Source organism: Pipistrellus hanaki (genome assembly GCF_964339955.1).
Source record: "Pipistrellus hanaki genome assembly, chromosome: 1".
NCBI classification, from domain to species: Eukaryota; Metazoa; Chordata; class Mammalia; order Chiroptera; family Vespertilionidae; genus Pipistrellus; species Pipistrellus hanaki.
Window position 1 is genome coordinate 40,881,229 of NC_140503.1, and position 23,263 is coordinate 40,904,491.

At 42.7% G+C, this 23,263-nt stretch overlaps 1 protein-coding gene across 2 annotated transcripts in view; it reads right to left on the bottom strand.

The window, feature by feature from the left end:
- Window positions 1-23,263, bottom strand: part of MAP2K5 (mitogen-activated protein kinase kinase 5) — a 238,149-nt gene that overhangs the window by 22,222 nt on the left and 192,664 nt on the right. For both annotated transcript variants that reach the window (XM_084887497.1, XM_084887496.1), the window contains 2 exons: window positions 14,643-14,704; window positions 11,279-11,324 (listed from right to left, as the gene is read on the bottom strand). In XM_084887497.1, coding sequence (XP_084743623.1) covers window positions 11,279-11,324; window positions 14,643-14,704 — 108 coding nt within the window. The remainder of the gene's footprint in view (window positions 1-11,278; window positions 11,325-14,642; window positions 14,705-23,263) is intronic.

Here is a 23,263-nt window from a genome sequence, read left to right on the forward strand (position 1 = left end):
CATCGATATTCGGCTCTGACTAATGCTGAACGGTTCTATGTTCTTCCTGGCTGCATGACTCCAGGCAAGTCAATTAGCCTCTCTGAGCCCCAGTTGAACACATCCGTAAAATGGGAATAAGGAAAATCCTTATAGTGATTGTCTGAAGGTCAAATGAGATAACTATTTGAAAGAACTCTATAAATTCATGTGTTTAAAAATATTATTTGTTTACATTATTTTCTCTCTCTACAATAAACATATTTTTTAAAGGTTAAAAAACAGAAGCCTTTCTGAATTTATCTGCAGCTCCACATTGCATCCAATTTCTCTGAAGTAAGATCAGGGAAAATAAGTCATAGTACAGATTTTGGCTAGTGTGGGTATTGAAGGGTCCGGTGCTGTCCCTTATGATCTCAGCTGCGTTTCAAATTGTCATGCCGAAGACAATACGCTCACATAAATACCCAAATGTTATTCTGCGAGGCCTGGCTCATTTGTTAAAAGTCTCTCCAGAAAACTCTGGCTGAAAGAAATCCTGCCTTCCCAAGAACTTTTCATCTGTTAAATTCATATCATTTCAATTCAGTAATTGTTTAGTGAACATTGCACTTGGGGTTAAGGACCGGGTTATATGCCAAGGCTACAAAGATAAGTAAGACCGATCTCACTCTCCAGGAACTCCTGGTCTTATTTATGCACTGTTACCAGTCATCCAAACCAGTTACCACAAAGTGTGAGAAAGGCACTAATAGCGGAGCTTGCCAAGAGGAAGGATGGCATACAACAGGAAGTCACCAACTTCCTGAAGCGTGCCTGGGACAGCTGACTAGAGGAGTCTTGGGGGCTGAGTAGGAGTTCACCGTGTGGACATGAGGAAAGGGCATTCCATGGCAAAGGCATGACCCTGTAAGAATGCCCCAGCATCTGGGGCTGTCAGAAGGGCACAGCACAGGGGATGTGGAAACCAGTGCCACGAGGTGAAGGTGGGCAGGAGTAGGCGAGGGAGGGTCTCAGGTGAACTGCACACTCTATCCTGTGCTTGGCTGTTTATAGTCTCATCTTTCGTGCTAGACTGTCAGGATTCAAGGCTGACATATTGCTTCCTCAGCATCAGAGAGGATGCGCAGCACAGAGTTCAAGAAATAAAGCTGGTGGGTGCACACTGACACGCACACCATGACACCCACAGAGTGCTCTCGCCCGCTTCACCTTGCAAACAAAGGCGGAAACATTCATTTGCACCCAGTGTGCAGCGGGTTAGAATTCCATCCGCCCCTCAAAGCTATCCTTGCACCTTCCTCTGGTGCTTAACCCACTTTCCAGACTAAGGCGGCACCAGTGCCTGCTGCCTGCCCGGGAGGGCTGGGAAGGGGGCCATTTCCGAGGCGGGGAGGAGACAGCCAAAGCTCCGCTGTCCTCCCTGATGGGAGGAGATGCCTGGTTTGGAGAGGCCTTTCCAGCCTCAGGCCCTGCAGACACCAGCATTCCAGGGTGGCCAATTGGCCTTCCTGAGAGTTAAAGCAAGTATTCCAGAGGCAAGGCTGTGGCTTAAAAAAAAATCATGTTTAATTTAAAAATTAGAAACTGGAGCAGGCTGTGAGCACAGGGGTTGATTGAAACAAAATTTAAATTCCTGTCAAGCCCATTTAAACACGGGGGCCCTTCATAGACAATTAGCTGCTCCCTGTGAATGCAGAATAAACTCAGGCCTGGTCACTGCGAGAAGAGAGGCGCCTACTGTGAGGCGCTGGAAAAAAAATTAACTAAAATCAGGCTGTATGAAATATTTAGCCTCCCAGTATATCACAGGGGTTTGAAAGTGTAAACAAGACAAAAATCGATTCCTTGGTGCCCTCAAATCAATCCCCCAAAATGGTTAGGGCATCTGTTTCTGCTAAATTTTGTTTACATCGGCAGATTTGCCTTAATTGCAGTTGTTTATCTCCCATTGTCCCTGGGGCCCTAATCTCCCGATTACTAATACTTAACACTCATTTCACATCTAAAGCTACTTCTAATCCTCAACAGGTTTTGGGGGCTCTCAAAATTACTGAAACCACAGAGGCGGGAGACACAGCCGCTTTGTGAAAGGAACATTTTCTTATCTACTACCAGCTGGGTCCAATTGTCACCAGGGATGGTGACAACAAAGGTGCTAAAAGGCTCTTCCACAATGACTGCTGCTCCACTGGGGATTCAGAGGATAAAAAAGAGCTTTGATGGAAAAATCTGAACAAGAGGCTAAAGCAGTCCAGCCAAATAAAGTTACTGTCATAATCAAATGCTGTCAATCACCATGAAAATCCAATTAAAAATGTTTCAGCACAGCCCCCTTAAGTGGAAAAATGTACCCTATTTATACAAATTTTTGTCAACTCCACACCGATCCCACAATTAGAAAGTCCTGCTATTAATTAAAGCTCCCTTCCCCCAAGTTTAAAAAGACACGCAGGCCATTCAGAAACCTATTGAAGGAGCAGACCATTGGTATACAATTCAGTTAATTGGGTTACATTTGAAAATTCCATTTTCATTTGTGCCAAGGGAACCTTTGCACGAATAAACGAATGGTACCTATTCTCCTGCTTCAGAATCAGTGACCATTTCTAAGAGAACAGAGGAACGGTAAACCAGGATACTGGAAAGAAACTAGTCCATCCTCCGGAAAATGCCTCTCCGTAGACCAAGGCCTAATGTTTAATTCTAATCTTGAAAATTAAATAGAGGACAGAGGCCCAGATGTCTCCACTGCCTTTCTGCAGGCTCCAAAGGCCAAGTGAACCTCAAACGATCTGCAGGCGGATTTGACCCCCCAACTAACCGTGTATCTACAAAAGGCCTCACTGAAACCACAAGACGTGCAGTCCCCAAAGGTCTCTCTTGAAACTGCTACAAATTAAAAAGCAAACAACCCACTAAACAAATCCAGCTGGTTACAACTGTAAATAGGAAGTGTCTAAGATTTTTCCAGCCCTTGAAACTCCTGGTTTGACTCATTAATTATTGATAAGAATTGCATCCATTTATTGGTGAGTACTCATAGGAAAGCAAGTTTGCTGCCTTCAATAGCAATTCCCAAACCACAGAGACCGGGTTCCAAGATCCCCTTCTATTTCTATGACAAATGGCTAAATGTCCCGGGTCTTTCTCAGTCTAATCCGTTATTCCTAAGGGCTGCCGGTGAGTAGGTGGGGTGGGATGCGGCTGATACGCTGCTAGATAAAGACCGTGGGTCCCTGCCATCAATCTAACCAGGCAGAGGGGTGCTGGCCAGGTGGTCTCCTCTAGGTCTCGGCCCTCTAATGACCCCCTTGATTTGGAATTAACTGTGGGAGGTGGTCAGAACGCAAGCCAGAGGCCACAGGTGCTGTTGAGCAACCTGCTTAACGTCTTCTTGCTCTTCCCAGACTTCTGGGGTGGAACTACTGACTGCTGCTGCCTGTTCTGATTGGCCAAGTCTCTATTCTATTCGTTGATAAAGGCTTTGAATGTTATTCCTGCAAACATTGCTAAATCCTAGAAATTCCTTAATTTTGGCACCAAATTATTTTACCCATATGATCTCTCCTAACAGAAGGTTAAACAAAAACCTTTGACCATGTATTCTAGTGTGGTCGTCCCAACTAGTATGACATCACAATGCCCAGAGTGGCTTGCTGCTTCTTCTGTCAGTCTCCTCAAGACTACCCTGTGTGTTCCTGCAGCACAAGGGACATCTTGTTTGTACTTATCTGTTGTCTAGCACAGTTTTGTGGTTTTTTTTGAAATGGATTAGAGAGAATGGCACATGCATAGCATAATCGATAGTGATTTCTTTTAATTAGATCAGGGCCTGAATAACAGGGCACAGAATCAAGCGAGGCACTGAGTTCTAAGACCATGACCCACCTTCAAGGAACTCATACTCTAGTTGGAGAAAAAAGGCATTAAAAAACCAATGAGTTTTTAGCTCTGGCTGATGTGGCTCAGGTGGTTGGAGCGTTGATTCCTGGTGAGGGCACATGCCTGGGTTGCAGGTTAGATCCCTGGTCAGGGTATGTGCAGGAGGCATCTGATCAATGCTGTTCTCTCACATTGATGTTTCTCTCTCTCCCCCTCTCCCTTCCTTCTGTTTAAAATCAATAAAAACATATCCTTGGGTAAGGATTAAAGAAAAAAAAAAATCAGTGCGTTTTTCCTCTGGTAGCTCCTTATAACCACCTGGAGAGCTTTAAAAATAAAAAGTACCTGCTCCTTGGTACAAATACCAAAGATTCCTTGACCCCAGATGGGATCTAGAGATTTTTTTAGTTTCTAACCCCGGCAACTCATCAGAATCAACTCAAAAGATTCTGATGAGTTGCCGGGGTTAGAAACCACTGTGCAACCTAACCCACTTGTAAAATTAGGATGAATTATGTAATTCATGCAATTAAGTGCTATTCCAAGTTGGAGACAATAGCGTTGGTGGTATAGTGGTGAGCATAGCTGCCTTCCAAGTTGGAGACAATAAATTCAAGAGAGAAGAGCAAGCCCTGTGAAGGGGAAGAGCGGGGAAAAGCTGGAGGAGGAGGAGAAGGATGAGACCCTCCAGGACAGGGGAGAGGAGGGCGTTCTGGGCCAAGGCCACCCCCCAGATAACAGAAACTGCCGATGAGGAACTAACGTGCAACACACTCCGAAGTCCCAGTTCACCCCCCCCCCCGCCCCCGCCACGTGGCACAACAACGGAGAGCACCCTGATCGATCACTTTCTGCATTCCCAGTAACTGAACTACCGCTGTGGTCAAGGTTACACCGCCTCATTGTGTCCTGAAACGCGATGCTGGAAGATGACAGTCAGCGCAGTACAACAAAAAAGCAGCATTGCAGGCAGGCGTTCAAAAAACCGCAATCTTAAACGGGCAAATCATCACTATATTAAGAGATCTGACTTGACTGATGGAGGAAAAAAAGGTATCCTTAACTGGGAAATTAAACCTGTCACACTACCATGATCAAAGAGTGACAGATTTATCTATCTGTATCTCTCTTGCTATGTGCATGTATATAAATACTCACACATTTATTTGCGAAAGTCTTGTGAAAAGATTAAGCAGTCACGTTTAAGGAAAAACAAAGCTTGTTTTCTGGGGTTATAATCTCTCTGTTCTTGTTGAAGTGTTAACGTGTCATCAAAATTTCAAATTAAAGTTGTCTGATTTAGTGCGATCTCAAGCATCCAGACAGTGATTCTGCTGTTGTAATTATGTGCAATTAAAAGGCTAAAATCAACTTCTTACTAGTGGATTCCTATTTATAAGCAGACACAAACAGATGATTTTAAGGGCCTTCAGAACGTGAAAATAATAAGAAATCATTACATGGTTGTCAATTGGACCCCATGTAGAGCCCCAGCTTCTGGGATGCCTTTTGTGCTTGAAGGAAATATTTAGTTGAAGTTACAATCCCAGCCGGGTTTCTCCCTGCAGTTTTTGGGTACCTCACTAATGAACTGATTTGCGCCTCCAAATGAATAACCTAAAGCAAAAAATATCTTTAAGAGACACATATATGAGTCTGGCCCTAATGGTCTATTTTAAAATATGCTATATAGGACACAGGCAATAGCATGTTGTAGTTGAAATGTAATCAACTACAGCCAAGTTCAAAACTGCTTATTAAACCATCATTAAGTGTCTTAAAAAGCTTAGACTGCAAGCACAATGCAAGGGGGCTGGAGAAATGGGCTGACTTCACACTTGCTTAGGACACAGCTAGGCCCTGGATCAAAAGAAACCAAACTCATCCTTGCTCCATTTAGTAAAAGGTGGTGACAGGTGAGAAACTGCCCCCAGAGAGCAGTGACAAGTGAGAAACTGCCCTGCTCTTTGCTTAACTAAAGACGACCACCCCTTATCACAGAGGTGAGACCCTTTCCCATCCTTCCTCATGACTTCCATGGGACTGGCTGATAACTTCCTGTTTACCTGATCCATAACCTTTTACCTGAGACATTCTTTATTAATTAACATTCTTCCTATCGCAAACTAAATAAAATAATTTCCTTAATTGTCCGGTGCATTTGTCTCTCCTGGTGGTCAAACGGTTTAGGTAGAATGATGGTGAACAAAGCCATCTGAGTATAAACCCAAAAGTCACTCTGGAATTAGAGTGGAGAGACAAAATCTAATGTGATTTCTCAAAAAAACAAAAGACAAACACAAACCTTTTTTGATTAATGCTCACCCAAGAATATTTTTTCCCCATTGATCTTCAGAGAGAGTGGAAGGGAGGAAGGAAAGGTGATAGAGAGAGAGGGAGAGAGAGGGAGGGAGGGAGGGAGAGAAAGTGAGAGAGAGTGAGAGAGAGAAAAAGAGAGAGAGAGAGAGAGAGAGAGAGAGAGAGAGAGAGAGAGAGAGAGAGAGAGAGAGGGAGAAACATAGATGTTAAAGAGAGACATAGGTTGGTTGCCTCCTACACATGCCCAGATTTGGGGTTGGGGAAGGGGGGAGTAGTGCTATGGATAGAACTTGCAACCCAGGTATGTGCCCTCGACCAGGAATTGAACCTGAGACCCTTTGGTGTGCGGGTCGACACTCTAACCATTAAACAGGGCTTATGTCTCCAAAATTTAAGAGAGACCACATAGATGCCTAATTTATCACATACTTTGATTAACTGAGAGAACAACCAATCAAACTATCTGAAAATGTAATTACAATCAGGTTTGGATAAGCAGAAAAGCTACCAGTGACAATTTAATTTAGAGGAGTTAAGCAAGTTAACATCTCTTTGCAAGTAATTAAATGTTTAAACAGATTTTCTGGAGCAGTTTGGTGTTTATTAGCCCCAAACAATACCACCTCTTACACATAAAGCCTTCTCTGAGAAATGAGATGCCTTTACATTTGCAGCTGCTGGGGTTTAGAAGGAAAATATCTAAAAGTACTATTTTGATTATAACTGACATTTCTTTCCCAAAACCCACACCTGCGTCAGGTACTTGAAGTCACACTATTTACTTGCTTTCTAAGCAAAACGTCAAATTTCATTTGCAAACTGCTCTCTATGTTTCTTCTTAGGAGCCTGAAAACCAAACTTGGGGAAATGCTAAACGAGGGCACCCTGCTCCGGAATGTACATGGAAATGCATAAAAAACCCCCTAAAACAGGCATTTTGGAACCTAAGGAGAAAACCCGCGTTTTTAAACAATTACTAAAGCAGTATAGCAACAGCATAAAGACAATTTCTGCACCAGCTTGTTTCTCTGAAATTCTCTCTGCCACTGAACAGCTAGAACAGATAATAACTATTAGTAAATCAAACTCCTCTGCAATATCCAGCTGTGCCTCACGCATTTACATACAGATAGAATGGGTATATGTTTTTAATATGTATGTGATACGTACTCTTACCACAGCCGAAGTGCATGCTACAAAGGCGGAGGAGAATGGGAATCGGATCAGCATGAGATAATAAAGTGGCCTAGATAAAGTATTAGCCAGCGATTGATCTCAAACCGGGTGCTGCTGCTTCTGACCTGATTACTTACTATGCATAGATTCCATTAAATAGAGCTTAGACATGGAAAGCTTCTGGAAATACTTTAAATGCATAGAAGGATCTATAGGATTCTGCACCCAAACTGTAACTGCAGAGGTGCCCACGGCCCACACCCTCCCTGCTAAGCCGAGGCCGCCAGTGGGCTTGGAGGTGAGAGGGCCTCCTGACAGCTGAGGGGAGGCCCTGCCCAGCCCCACAGAGAAGACCTTTCCTTCCCTCCCCCACTCCAAGCTACTACCCTCCCAGTGAGTGCCTCACTTCAGAGCTCTGTTCTGGTCCTGGCCACAAAGCTCTAACTAACAGAACGGGAAAGTAGCGAGGGAGTTTAACCACCATTTAGGGCCACGGTCCCCTTTGAAAAACTGATGACAGCCATGAACTCCTTTTCAGAAAAGAGAAAAAGAAAAAAGCAGCAAATCCCCACAGGCATGCCTGACTTGAGATGTAATTTCAGGGGCGCTCGCGGACTTCCTGAAGGCCCAGAGCCCAGGTCAGGGACTGCCGGTCTAGGCCTCCCCTTCATTTAGCAGATGAAGACGCGCAGTGGGGAGGGAACTGGGGGTTGCTAAAGGAAGCGAAGTGTGGAGGCCTTCCCTGCTAAGTCACAGCCTGACCCTAAAGGAAGATTAATTCTGCACAAGGGGTTCTCTCGCCTCTACCATAATGTTTCTCATCAAATCCCCTTTATTAAAAAATATTTAAACATATACTTTGAATAGCAAACCAGACTAGGACCTCTCCATCTCAGTGTTCCCATCTAGGCTGTCTCTGTCCCTGGATTTGAGGGTCTGATTTTTAATTTTTTGCTTTCTCAGTCCGATTATTGACATTCTGGGATAATTTCTCTACCATCTTTGCATCTTTGTCCTCCCCTTTCTTGCTGCAGCCTCACCAATCCTTTTTGACCAGCAGGAGCCATTTTCTGTTTTTTTCCTTTATATGGGCCATGACATCCTGCTTGTCTGAGGCCTGCGAACATTCTGTCTGCACCTCCAGAGCCGCTGCAGCCTGGGAACTTTTCCTAAGTCTGCTGGACCAGGTCACAGAGCTGGGGCAGCACAGACAGAGCTCTTTCCTGCGACACACTTCTGGGTGATTGAAAAGTGTGTCCCTCCATGCTGGCATCGGCATCGCAGGAGCAGAAAGAGGGCATGTGGGGTCCTGTCCGGGTGTGTCGGCACGCTCCATGTTCTTGGCTGCCCGCACGGCTGGCTGCTTTCCTATGTTGGGTCTAACGTGAGTCCCTATATTGAATGGGAGTCCACTAAAGAGCACTCACTCTGGGCAAAAGGCATGCGCAGGTGGGTCCGCTGCTTCTGTGTCAGTCAGTTTCAGGCCTGGACACTAGGGTTCCTTCTATAAGAAATGGAATTTCTGAGCAGACTGCACATTTGTGGGTGTGGGACTCCACGAGGCCAGTGGAGAAGGGATTTCTGGTCCAGCAGAGAGTAGAGGTTTCTCTTTGCTCTGAAAAGGCCTCTACACCGGCATGCTTTGCCTGGAATGTCCCCTTGAAACTCTATTAAAATTTAATCCATCCTCCAAAGGCCCTTTCAAATGCTACCTTCTCCAAGTAGCTTTCCTCCATTTCCCAAGATGGATCCTCACAGCACCGAGTTCTTCCTGGCAGTTACTTTATTGCCTGTTATTGTACATTTCCGCATCCCCTGCAAGACGGTATGCATGTTTCCACCCAACCCACCTGACTTCCTTCCTTTGATTTGGAAAATGCAGGCCCATAGGGAAACCTTGTCGATCCTGCAGGCCTCACAGCTGATGTGGCCCAAGCTGTGCAGACCACGTTGGTACCCTGCTGCCTGGAGTTACTGCGCTCGGGAAATAAACTGCTTTTTGTGAAAGGCAGGCCCCCAACTACAGTGACAAATGGGCTCTCCAGTTCATGCATTCCAGAGGATGCTCGCAGCTTCCAGATGGGAGCACCATCAAATAGGTTGCAGGCAGAGAGAGCAAAGGAAAAATTAAAGCCATTAATATGCTAGAAGGAATAAAGAAACTGGTTCTTTAAGACTGGTTGCCGAGGATGTGACTCAGGTTCCTGAAGCCAGGGACCATCCACTTTCTATCCCATCACCTAGGAGCCTAACATTTTGGCCAAAGGCAGGCAGGGCCCGATCCCCTTGACCACAGGAGCCTTACACACACTCACTGAGCCTTTCTAAGCTAGGGGAGCCTCTCTGTTGCTATACCTGAGAGAATCCATTCATTTAAATCAAACTGTGAGCAGCACTAGAAATAATGTTAAATTAAGTATAGGACAGTGCTTCCTGTGACTAAATTTTTCATTGTGATTTATTGATATTTATTAATTAAAAATGTTGGACAGCACACCACCAGAATGTATAGTTGTAAAGAGATATATTGAAGTATGTATCCCTTGTGTGTGTGTTTCTCTCTCCACACACACACACACACTGAACATACCCACCCTTACCTTATCTTTATGACGTGACACCCTGGAATGGTGTTCCTTACCAGCACATATGTCCCTAAGTACCCTCTACACATGTTTATTTATAACTGGCCAACTCATGCAGCACTGAAACATGCATTTACAAACGTTAACTGTTTTATGAAACCCTATTGGCCACCCTATGCTATCCAGCGACAGCATAATAATGTACAAGGTAAATGGGCTCCATATCTAGAATCTGCTCCAAGTTTTCTTAAATGTGACTAACTGCAAGAATTTCCCAACCATCACAGAGACACCCCACCCCACCAAGACCAGTTTATTCTAGACATGAAACCGGCATAGCTACAAATTATAGAGGTTTTAGGGTGAACTTTTTTTAACTTGAAACTACCCTGAAAAATGAAATTTTGCCCCAGAGGTGACTGGAAGGAGAAAGCGACCTCCCTGGAAGGCAGTCACGATGCAAAGGAGACAGGACAGCTATCTTGTTTGGGGATGAAACCGTATTATACAGAAGTTTGTGCATTTAGAGTGTTTATTAGGACAAACTACATGGATGAAAACCTCTGTACCAGTATCTATAAACTGCGTATTGTTGAAAGTGGCGAAAGAAAATTGGCTGGAATTTGCTCTGACAGCAACAATCTAAAGACGGGGAATGGTATGCAAAGCATTAGAAAGAGACTATAATTATTACTTACGAACGCTCAATTCTAACGTTACTTTAAACAGCTTGTGCACTGTCAACACAACAATCTGCACTAAACAAATGACCATTTGGGAATTGTTAGGGAGCATCTCTGTTCCTCTCCCTGCTTGACTAAAAACTGTCATTTGCAATCAAAGAAGGCGGTCTTGGAGCTGAGAACACAGCACCAGCAGCCTTGGGGTTGTCTTTCTGAGGAAAGACCAAAGGTTCACATTAACTTGATCTTTTGCAGCCAATCTAATTTCATTCTACATCAATTCAAGAGGACTCTAGGCCACATTCAAAATTTTCTGCAGGGTTGCACTAAAAATTCAACGCGCTATCTTCTCTGTGACCAACCCTTTGAGTTCTGAGAGGCTGGCCTAACAAATGAGGGTGAGGCGGAGCCTAGATTAATTTATGACCCTTAAGTATAAGGCAAAGGAACAACTCCACACTGAGTTTCAAAATGGTGGTGGGCTTTTAAAAAAGTAAAAACCACCAGCTGAGGATCGGAGCTTCAAACACACCTACTTAAATTAAGTATACATGGGTGCCTTTGGATATTTCAATTCCACTCTTGTCCTTTTAACAGAATGCTAAGCAGTTATATAAATGAAGTCTAATGTAAGTGAAAGAATTTACTTACCATCAATTCCTCAGGCGCTGGCCTTTCTTTTGGCTGTTTCCGCATGCTGTAAGAAGAAAAACAAAACGCCTAATATTTATATCACTTGTAAATCTGTGCTATAATTTCCACTACTGACTATTTCCCCTGGATGTGGAGTGTTATCAAAATTCATCATGTTTAATTCTTGGCCAAGGTACAGGCACTTCTTGTTTTAATGTGCTTTCACAGATGTTGCGTTTTTTACAAACTGAAGGCAAGACCCTCCACCAGCAAAAAGATTACGACTCGCTTTATTGTGTATTTGCTTCCTTACGGTGGTCTGGAACCGAATCCGCAGTATCTCTTAACAATGCCTGTATATTCTTCCTTTTACTTTGGCCTTTCATTAATCAGACTTTGGGGGATCTCAAGAATCAGAAACACACACACACACACACACACACACACACACACACACAAGTTTTTCAAAATTACTTTTGCAATACAGATAATAAATTTAAATTTATCTTAATTCTACTTTTGAAACTAATGTGGAAAAAAAAGCAGCAATATTCTCTTCCTGATTCAGTTGTCAATTTATTTCAAACTTAAATTTAGGGAACAATATACTTTTTGGTAATTGGGATAAGATAATAAGGAAACATGACTATCAGCTCAAATGAGAAGACATCTCATGCCATCATTGTTACTCCAAATAACGATACATAAAAGAGGTCAGGAATCTAGATAATGCTACCAAATTACAAATGGGTTAATAGTACATTATCTTGACTTTCATTTATCTCAGCTACAATCAAGTTGCCAATTCATTAAACAGCTGTGGAAAAACTTGTTTGTTTAAGCTGCTTAAAGAACCACATTCCTCATGTAAAATATTTCTTGTCTTAGTGCAATAGGTACAATTAGTAGCTGTAGTGTGTACTCAGCTACGTGATAAAGCACCTGCACGAGACAACTGTATTTATACAAAAAACAGAGTGTCTGTGGCTGAAGTCATGAAGACAGATTGCTGCTTCTATTGGAAAATCACACAGATGGTTTTTCTTTACACAAAGCAACCTCTAACCTATATACAATCTCTGCATTGCTGACAGTGTTTGTTTTTTTTTTAATTGGTAGTATTTTTAATATATTTTATTGATTTTTTACAGAGAGGAAGGAAGAGAGATAGAGAGTTAGAAACATCAATGAGAGAGTCATCGATCAGCTGCCTCTTGCACACCCCCTACTGGGGATATGCCCGCAACCAAGGTACATGCCCTTGACGGGAATCGAACCCCGGGGCCCTTCAGTCCCCAAGCCGACACTCTAGCCATTGAGCCAAACTGGTCCCGGCTGACAGTGTTTTTTTAAAGAGAGATGTAACGATCATTTGGTAAACAAGAACCATAGTTATGAGCCATTAATGGCATCAAGGACATTTGCCTTCCCTATAAGTAACCATATGCATCTCTCCAGCACTGCATCCGTTAGCAAGCCATTCAAGCTGTCTCGCCGGTGGAGTTGGGAACAGTCCTAATCTGACATTCCAAAGTAGCTGTATCTCCTGGGAAAACAAGGCTATTACCCATTATCATTTCTGTTTCAGCATGGCATCTGTGGGAATTTCAACACAGGTTACCCTCCCTCCGTCTCCATCAAACTTTTATATGACAGCTGATTAATTTTTTGGATGGGAGGGAAGGCAAAAATAGTATCTGTTTTTTCCCCCTGTCTGCAGGTTGGTCTCAGCCCACACCGTGAGCTAGAGAGAAGCATGGTCATCCCGTCACAAATCCAACGAAATCCAACGTCTCCGGAGCCAGTGATGCCCACACCAGGCGCTCCAGGCCGTTTAGAATCGCACGGTTTGTTTTCCAATTTCTGCATTTCAAAACGGGGCATTCCCATATGTGCTTCTGAGTGTTTCTAGGAATTCCATGAGAAGGAAATTAAGAAAGACTAAAAATATTTCTGAATAATGGCTCTAATATTAACCAACACGTATCCTTTTTCAACATGGCATAATTTGGAAAAAAAAAAAACTGTTTGCAGAGTGAAAACAGTTTTTAAAAGCGACGGAATATTAAGTAAGTATTTAAAATAAATAGAAACAGTGTTAATAAAATTTTAAAAATAAGGGGAGGGGAATCTCTTCTCTACTTTTTTTTCTTTTCTTCTGTGAAATATAAACTGTATGAGACATTTTTATTAAGAGGTAACATATTACACTTAGTCAAAAAGGTGATAAAGCTTGACATTTATATTAAGGAATATTTCTTGGTTTCACTTTAGCGTAATCACCAGATGGATCATGGGGGCGGGGATGGGGACAGTGCAACCGCTTCAGTTTAGCGAAGCCTCTGGATCGATCACAGATCGCACCGTTCCGGGCACCACAGGGGTGGCGGGCTCATTGTCCACCAGTGGACGCGACTCTGAAGGGCTGATGGACTAAGGAGCTGGGTGAAGGGGGAGAGAAGTGAAGGTAGTTATGAAGGAGCTCCAGCATGTCCGCACCAGGCTCCAGCCGGCTCTGTCTCCTGTTTGGGGGTGATCGTTCCTCTGCTCCCAATGTCCTCCTCTCTCCATGCTGGGGGGAGGGAGAGGGCAGAAGGAGGGCAGTGGACCACTGGGCCTTCCAAGGCCACATAAGTGCTGGCGAAGGAGTCGGGGAGAGGTGGATGATGTGAAGGGCTCATAAAAGAAAACATTCTGCTGGGAGGAAAAAGGCAAAGCTGCGAAGAACCTCGGCAGAAAAATGCCTGCTTCCTCAGGTGTAACGTGACAAGGGGCTGCCTGGAGACTCCAAGGGCCCCTCTGGTCTAAATTCTGTGGTTCTTCTTAGTTCCTTAAAGCTTAACGTGGGCCTGATAGAACCATGTTTTCAGAGTCTTTCAAGCATCAAAATTCATCGAAATGGGACACCACTATTGTGTTTAAAATATAACCAAAGATAAAAGTTATTTACTGGAAATCAAATGAATTAATAAACTATACTGTTTCCACTAAGTGACAGACAGTTTTATGGGTAACATGAGGTTACATTAATAAAAATAAGCTTTATATGTCTGTTGAATCGGGGCTATAAAACTGTGTATTTCTTAAAAAAAAAAAAAAAAAGTGGATAGCAATAATATCTGGGCTCAAAGAAGTAGCCTGATTCTCAGCAGTTTGTTAAAACAGAAAATAGCCTCCGAAATACATTTACAACCCTTTGTGTAAATAACGTTTACATAATTTAAACAGTGTCTTCAGCTTTGCTGCCCCATCTGCCTAAGGCCCTGGAGTCCCTCCCATCTCTGAAAAGAAGCAGGGAGAGCCATAAGGTCTCACGGAGCCTCCGAGTTAATGGCATGTATCATTTACATTGAGGGCATGGCATGTTTGCAAACAGGCTCACCACTGAGTGATGAAATGTACAAATGGCTCGGAGAACTCTCCAACCGGAAGGACGGGCGAATCCTGGGATGGAGGAAAAACAAGTCACCAAAAGTCACAATAACGCCTTTTCTTTCTTCATACCCTTCCCCTGCACCCCCCACCAAAGTAACAGCATAAAGATGAGTGTATAATAAGGATTCACCACTCCGTGGAAAGGAAAACAAGGCCTCATCCAATTATAGGCCTCTTCCATACCCTCTTTCACTGGCTTATGTAAAATGCCAAATTTAAAGCCACACACATTGAAAATGGTGAGAAACAGGAGCACAAAGAGGGAGGGGAGGTGAGAGAAGGACAATGATAGCCACAGGGTAGGCAAGAAGGTACGAAAGTGTAAATGAGAAATTAATGATTATTTAAGTAACACAAATGGTCTTGTAATTAACAAAGAGCCGTGGAATTATTCTCGTGCTGACCTTTGTTTCTTTTACTGGGTTTGCTGCTTATTTACACTTTCCTTTTTATTTACATTCATTTGTATATTCAACTGCTCTTAACTGCTTGCCCCTAACATAATCATTTGGGCCAGATTTTTTTTTTTTTTAAACTTGACTGGAAAGGCTTTTATAGGAAAAGCTTTCCTGAAAAAGAATTCAGCCTATTTGCCAGCCTAGGCCAGCTCATCAAATGAGAAAGCCGGTGAGTGAAAGACATAAAGGAAAATTCCCGCCTTGACCACCACACGGAACCGGGGAAGAGGTGGTGTCACTCTCGGGAGCAGATAACTACACGGCAACAAATGCGTGACAACAACCGCTTAACACAGGGAGCAAACCCCATTACCTCTAGCAAAGGAAGGCTTTAAGAATTTAGGAGTTTTTCCAAGAATGACAGAGAGCGCCACTGTGTTTATAGTGTAACGGCTCAGGATGTAATGAAATTACACTGCAGAGTACTTTAACAGTCATCTCATTAGACCTACAGTTGGAACAAGAGAACCACATAAAGTAGGCAGCTGCAAATGACTCCATTCTCATCTATTCTCATTTGCTATTAAAAATACCTTTCGGCGGCTTTCTTTCCTCCCTGACATCCCCACACAAAGTGCCCTGCAAAGTATGATACATGCACCTATTTAAATTAACAAAGGAATGACTTATTTTAATCTCACTGTGCTTTGGAGTGCTTTGGCCATTTGGATGTGCAATATATCATTACATACAACCTTCTAGCGCTGCAGGCAAGAAACTCAGAGCATGCAGCATTTGGTGGGAGCCAAACAATTTCTCTCGCACACAACTGTGTCAAATGCATGCATGTATTCATTACTGAGGACGAGAGGAAATGGCTTTGATGTAGTGGAAAAAAGAAGATGATAAAAGCACCTCTGCAATATGTGTGTCATTATCAATGGTGGCAGAGAGATACAATCACACAGCCCCCTATGTGATTAGTAAATATACATATAATTGCTGGGGCCAATTATCAGAAAAATGAGATTGGTAATTACAAGACAGAAAATTAACTAGAACTCTTATTAAGGCTTTGTTTCCAATTCAAACAATTGGAAACTGCTGGAAAATACAATGGAATCAAAAGGAACGGAGGGGGTCAGAGCAGCCAAAAATAAAAAAATAACAAAATCCCAAAGAGGTTAAAAGAAAAGGAATGCGAACAAAATGTTTCTTAGCTTTTGCCTGTCTGTCCTCTTTGAATGTGCTTTGTGCATCCAGAGGAGGGGAAGGTTGGTCATTGTAAACTTAAAATTCTCATCAGTAGAGAAAGGCTTCTGAGAGGAAAGGAAAACAAAGGAACACAGGAGTGAAATAAAATCTGGTCAAGTTCAAAGGATTACATGCTGGCATTACATAGAGAGGACATGAAAAATGGGGGGCTGGTGAAACCGCCTGCGCAGAAGAAACAAGGCGCGCAGTGAGATGACACGTCTTCGATAAAGGTACTATAAAATGGTCACAGAAGTCCCATCGGTTTGAAGAGCAAAAATAAACCATGATATCAATTTCAGCCCGGCCTGTTTCAGGAAAGCCATATATCACCAAGCCTGCGAGGTTTCTACAAGGCCCCGTTCAAGAAATGACATTTTACTGTCTCAAGAACTATTAGTGCAAAGATAGTTCAAAGTCTGAGGTACAAAAATTATGGACTCTGATCAGGTTGTTAGTTCTCCAAGTCATCTGCTCCAGAAATATTTCTGGAGGCTGTGGTGCTGGAAGTGTCTGAGTAACAGCTGCTTTAAAATGCAATGTTTAGGAAAATAAAAGCCCACTGTCTTAATGTGGCTGAATATTTACCAAGATGGTTAAAATTCTGGGCTGGTTTTCTAAAAATATCTTGGTATAAAAATGATGCTAAAGTGGCCTCATTTCAAAGTAGGATACCAAGAGTAAATTAATGATTTATAAACTAGGCAACTTGATGAAGGTGTCATTTTAACATGGACGAGGAACAAAATGAGGAGATGTGACATCTTTGCATGGATAGTTAATTTTATTTAAGACCTGATATTGTAGCCTGTTAAGTTCCTCATAACATAAAACTAAGGAACACTGGGTGGTACCATGAATAATTTATTTTACTTGTGACTTTGCAGACCCACTGAGGGTGGAGTTTCATCTCACTGGGGCCTGGAAAGAATCACTCATCGAAGATACAGGGGGGATTCTAATCCCACATGCATAATGCCAGGTATTTATTTTCATTTTAAAGTCCCTGTCTCTTGCACACCTCGAAGGAGAATTTTCTGAGATACAGAAGACAGACACATGAGGTGATGGTGGTCAGGGCAGAAACAGGGCACAGGGATCCTCTGAGGCCACCCCCTCCCCGCTATGCCACAGAAGCACACGGCTGTTATCGCCCTCAAAGAAAGAAAATGAATAGGTCTGACAGTGTGCACACCCCTGGAGGATTTTAAAGGATACTTTTCTCATTTTTAAGCAAGTTAAAATGAGAAGTTAGTTTAGATCAGGAGGTAAAACACCTCCAAGAAGCTGCCTCTTTCGTTATGTAATTCACATCTGTCTGAAGGAGGTAGGCAGGCTCATGGGAAAGTGGCTCCAGCCTCACAGAGGCTCCCAGGGAGGGAAAGCACCCAGGCCCAGGGTTGGGGGAGACTGAGAACCGTGCCACGGGGCTGGGCGGAGCTAGGAAGCTAGTTGCTGCTCCCTATTAGGACTGTTCTCTGTGAAATAGGGGTTCAGGCTAGATGAAGAACATATTTCAAAAATATAAACACAAATTGGAGAAGCAGTTACACTAATAACTCTCAGGACTGGCGGAATCGCACTCCCAAATGTTAATAAAAGTCACTCACTTTAAGACCCTGTGTGCCATATGTCACCTTAAGGGCTTTTTTGGGGGATGCTATTCATTTAGCATCTAAGCATGGAGGTATGGAACAAAACAGCGGACACAACCTTAACCAAAAGGCTTCACCTGAGCTCTATGGAGCAGCAACTACAACATGCAAACAGCTGTTAAGAACCACTTCAGTAAGCAATCCTGGCCATCAAGGAGCACCGTCTCCCAGTCTCTGAGGCCTCCGTAACTACCTGGTCAGCCCCTTTTGCTCAACAACAGGAACACAAGCAGGCGGCACGCAGGGAGCAGCGAAGGACACTGGGAAAAAAGTGTGAGTGATGCCTTTGCCTTGTGAATAATGAACAGTTCAGGAAGGTCAACCCATTACAACTGAAACTGTTTAATTATTAATTATGCACAATCTATGAGCAAAAGGACAAGTTCAGAATGTTTAATGTATGCTAACTTCAACTGGACTCTCTCTGGTATTTTGTTATTAGCACTTGTCAGCAAGGTACTCAGGCATAAAAAAAGGCAAGCAGCAGAAAATCAGTGCGTGTGTGTGTGTGTGTGTGTGTGTACCTGTTCACTCAAAGTGGTGGGGGAGGGGAGGTGGGAAAAGGCAGTCCAATTTCAACCACAGCTGCTACTAGTTCACTTGCAGAGTAAGTGTGCCGATAAGTACACCTTATAACTTTGACAGCAGGCAGGCACACTGAATACTCGAAATACAGAAAACATTAATAAGAAAAATGCTTTCGAAATGACTTACTTGAGAGATTTTAAAGGCAAAGTTTTTTGAAACTACGATGATTATTGGCTTTGAAAGAATCTATATCATTAATGTACACACACACACACACACACACACACACACACACGTAGAAATCAATGTCAATTTCCTGGTTGTGATATTGTACTATACTTATGAACTGTTACCATTGGAAAAAACTGGGTGAACAGTACACAGGATGTCTCTGTATTACTTCTTACAACTACATGTGAATCTAAAAGGTCAAAATAGGAAGTTTAAAAGGAGAAAGGCAAGGAGCTAGTTTTAAAAACTCTAATGAGACCCACATATGAGCAAGAAGCTTGGCAAAATTAGTCAACTAGAAAAAAATTAGGGGGCCTTTAGTTAAAAAAATAAAAAACACCAAACCTGAGGATTTAATTTTTGCCTTTAATTCTCAATTATAGATGACAATGGAACTTGATGATGATGTAGTGATCAAGTCAGACACATAGGACACAGACAGAAAACTGTATAAAAATGACACTATCACTCATTACTTAACTTACTGTTTCATTCATTCAACAACTTTCTTGACTACCTGCTATGTCAAAAGCACCGAGTCTAGCACTGTGGGATGATTGATAATTAACTCATATCCTAAAGAATCTGTGAATTGTTTGGAGAATAAGATGTATGCCCCCCAAAATAGCTCTGGAAGATGGAAGTAATGACCACGGCTGGGCACTCAGGCTGTCCTGGGAGAAGGGGGTTCGATGCAGTTTGGCTGGTAGGTGCCTGCGTTCCGAGAGAAGAGTGATGGGAAAATAAAGTGTAAGTGTTTGGAAGGCTGTGAGACACCTCTTTGCTCTCCTATTTTCTTCCTTCCCTACTCCAGACAGCTCCTGAGGGTGAAGAGACCTTGGCCAATCTGTGTCCTGTTCCCTTCTCTTTGTGCAAAACAGACATTTCTTCAAATTAAGATTTTATACTTATTAGCAGTAAGATGATAGAAAAGCAACATCTCAAAACTCTCAGGTGTTAGCAACACTAGTGAATTCTAAGGACAGTTGTGCTATTTACCAGCCTGACAAGTTACACAAAATACAGCAAGCCTTCTAACTTTTAAAAATAGCCTATTTCTAGACTTCATGGTCTCAAACCATCAAACCAACAGGTCCATCACAGAATCACTTAGAGCCTGACCAGTGTTGAGACTTATGCTCTCACATTTAAAAAATAACCCTTTTAATTCAAGTGTAATGTTTTTTATTTTTAGCCTGGCCCAGCAACTCCTGGTCATATGCACTGGGGTTCACACTAATCGAACAGCTCTCTTAGATGGCTTTACTTCTACCCACATCGCCAGGGTCAAAGGTAATTTGTGGTTCCAGGGGCTTCAGGTCAGGTATAATAGCATTTTGCTTTGTCAGATCCCAGACTGGTTTTGGATTCTCCACTATTTACTGTCTTAAATGTCTTAGACAACTGGCAGAGTCCACAGGACAAATCTGCTCTCCACTGGGGAGGAAACCTAGTTTACTGGTATTTGAAAAAAAAAAAAAAAAAGTAGACACAAAACCCAAACCCAAAAATAACCTGGACCTCACCTTTAAAGATATTTACAAAAGCTAATCTACTATCTGTCCAAAGTGCAATTCGAGAGCCTAGTTTAAGATAGGAGTAAACCATAATTACGCATTAGATTTATAAAAATGTAGTCGATGCTTGTTAAAAACACTTACTTAAAAATGTGGCCACTGTTTGAGGGAACAATCAGTATTCTGAAATTATGTGGATGTTTGCTTTCACAATGCAGACGGAACTGACCTAATCGGTGGGGTGTGACAGGGCACAGTGCTGGCTGGGAATGAGGTTAAATTTAGAGGGCTTGCAGGTAGATAACCTCAGAAAAGAAAGCCTCTGACCCTCCTCAGCTGGAGACCAGAAAGCCCCCCTTTTACTCATCCCTTTCCACATCAAGTCCTGAGCAGAGAAAGTGAAAGATGATTCAATTTCCACACTGGGTCGCCCCCTGCTCTGGGTTGCCAGATGTGACAAATTACATGTGTGGGCATTTCGGTGTGAAGTTCTGTCCAGTGGGTCCGAGCTGACAGTAGCAGCTCATTTAACTTGTCTCAGATGGATCTGGAAGCAGGGGCAAAAGGCCTGGATTTTTGCCAATTTTATAAAATTCCTTGAAAATAGGTAGGTAGAGAACTATCCACCTTATCTTACCCCAAGCCTTTAAATCAAGGGAGAACCAGCTGTTAGCTAAGTGAACATTGCAACCAGATGGCTGATAAAAAACACATTTAAATGAACAGGTCTAAAGTAGTCTGTCTCTAGATAATTGAAATTTGAGATTATAAAGATTTCCCCCATTTTTCTTTTCTTCTAAATTTGTTTTAGAAGTTCCTTATATTGAAATAAGAGGGAGGAACCAACTTTGTCATTAATGTTAAAACTAAGCCTTTAGTTAGTCTACCAATTTTTTGTCATTTAAAACATTTACATTTACTTAGGCATTTTCTAAACATATGGCCAAGTTCTTGGTGTTTTACAAAATTCTTTGAAAATAGGTAGGTATGCCCAGCTGGTGTGGCTCAGTGGTTGAGCATTGACCTATGAACCATGAGGTCAGGGTTCAATTCCTGGTTGGGGCACATGCCTGAGTTGTGGGCTCAATTCCCTGTGGGGGAAGTACAGGAGGTAGCCAATCAATGATTCTCTCATTATTTTATTATTATTATTATTTTTTATTGATTATGGTATCACAAAATTGTCCTCATCCCCTTATTCCCATCCCAAACCCCTCCCTACATATGCCCCCAGCCCCCTGTTGTCCAGGGCCACTGGCTAGGCCCATATGCATGCACACAAGTCCTTTGGTTGATCTGATTCTCTCATTATTGATGTTTCTATCTCTCTCTCCCTCTCCCTTCCTTTCTGAAATCAATAACACACACACACACACACACACACACACACACACACACACTGAGTGGCCAGATTATTATGACCTCTGAATGCATAATAATCTGGCCACTCAGTGTATATCCTATATAATAAAAGGCTAATATGCAAATTGTCCCCTCGACCAGGAGTTCAACAATTAGGCAGGCAGGCCAACTGCCCATGTCCCTCCCTCTGGCCAGGCTGGCTGAACCCCACCCACGCACAAATTCATGCACTGGGTCTCTAATACACACACACACACACACACACACACACACACACACTGAGTGGCCAGATTATTATGCGTTCAGAGATCATAATAATCTGGCCACTCAGTGTGTGTGTCTGTGTGTGTGTGTGTGTGTGTGTGTGTGTGTGTGTATGAAGAAAATAGGTAGGTAGAGAACTGGGAAATGCATTAATCAACTAAACCATATTTGCAAAACCACTTCCTTGCCAAGCCAATGAACATCTGTTTTTCTCTATTAGTTTTAGGTATCTGTGGTTGTAAGCTTTCGTCCACAGAATTATTTAGAGGTGCCTATGTGAACAGCACGCATCCCCACTCACTTGCACACTAACATCCACATGCTCTCCCTTCACGCTGGCGGAGGCAGAGCAGCGGAAAACACGCTTGTCTCACACCGGAGGGATTTCGTTTACAAAAGTAAAACCTGCTATTGTCCCCTCTCTCTGTAGCCTCCCAATGCATTTCTATTGCTTTTTCATAAAACACTGCTGCAAATAATCAAGCATGACCATTGACATCCCTGAGATTGAGTTTTAGGAACCATTAAATGAGCTCACCCTCGTGGGAAGCCTCCTGCTCAGGCTGGTCTAAAGGTAATTATTCAGCAATTCCTACCTGTGGTTTTACCTTGTCCCTATATAGTGTTTGAATTTCATACACTGGTGAGGTCAGTTTTCTTTTCCTCAGGAGAAGTCCAGCTACATGTTTGATCCAGGATCTAAATTTTAATGTTAATATACACACTGGTGTTTCACCATGGTACTATGTGTAGAGTGTTGATTAAAAGCAATCTTAAAAGTAGATCACACACTCACTATATTAAAAAAAAAAAAAAAAGAGGAACATCTATGAGAGAAAAATAATCCTTAACAGGCTCCTAAATGAGAGGAATTATCCCTCCTCTTTTCATAGGCAAGGGGTCAACATTGAAACATCTGAACTACATCCATGCACTGTTCAAGGGCGAGCACCTGGCAGGTCCGTGGCCTGGAAAATCAACAAGCCATAACGCTATCAAGTCAGACTCCGAGACTCAATGATAGCCAAAGTCCACATCGCCACTGTATGTCCCCCTGAATGTTCACTCGACTGTTGGTTAAAATAATTACTGCCATTCACCACCTGCACTGCAAGCTACGAATAAGGGAAAAACAGAACTTCCAGGGGCTATAGGAGTGCTGGCGGTATTTGCTTACACATTTTTACAAGCAAACTCGAGGGCTATGTCAGCAGGACTCAAAGGCTGAGGTTTATATGTGAAACTGTGCCTTACCTGGTTCCATACAATAAACACAGAGAGAAGGGAATTGCAAGCTGGCTAAAGGAGATACTGCATCAGTTTAAAATTAGTCAGTGTGAGAGGAACAAAGAGAGGGAG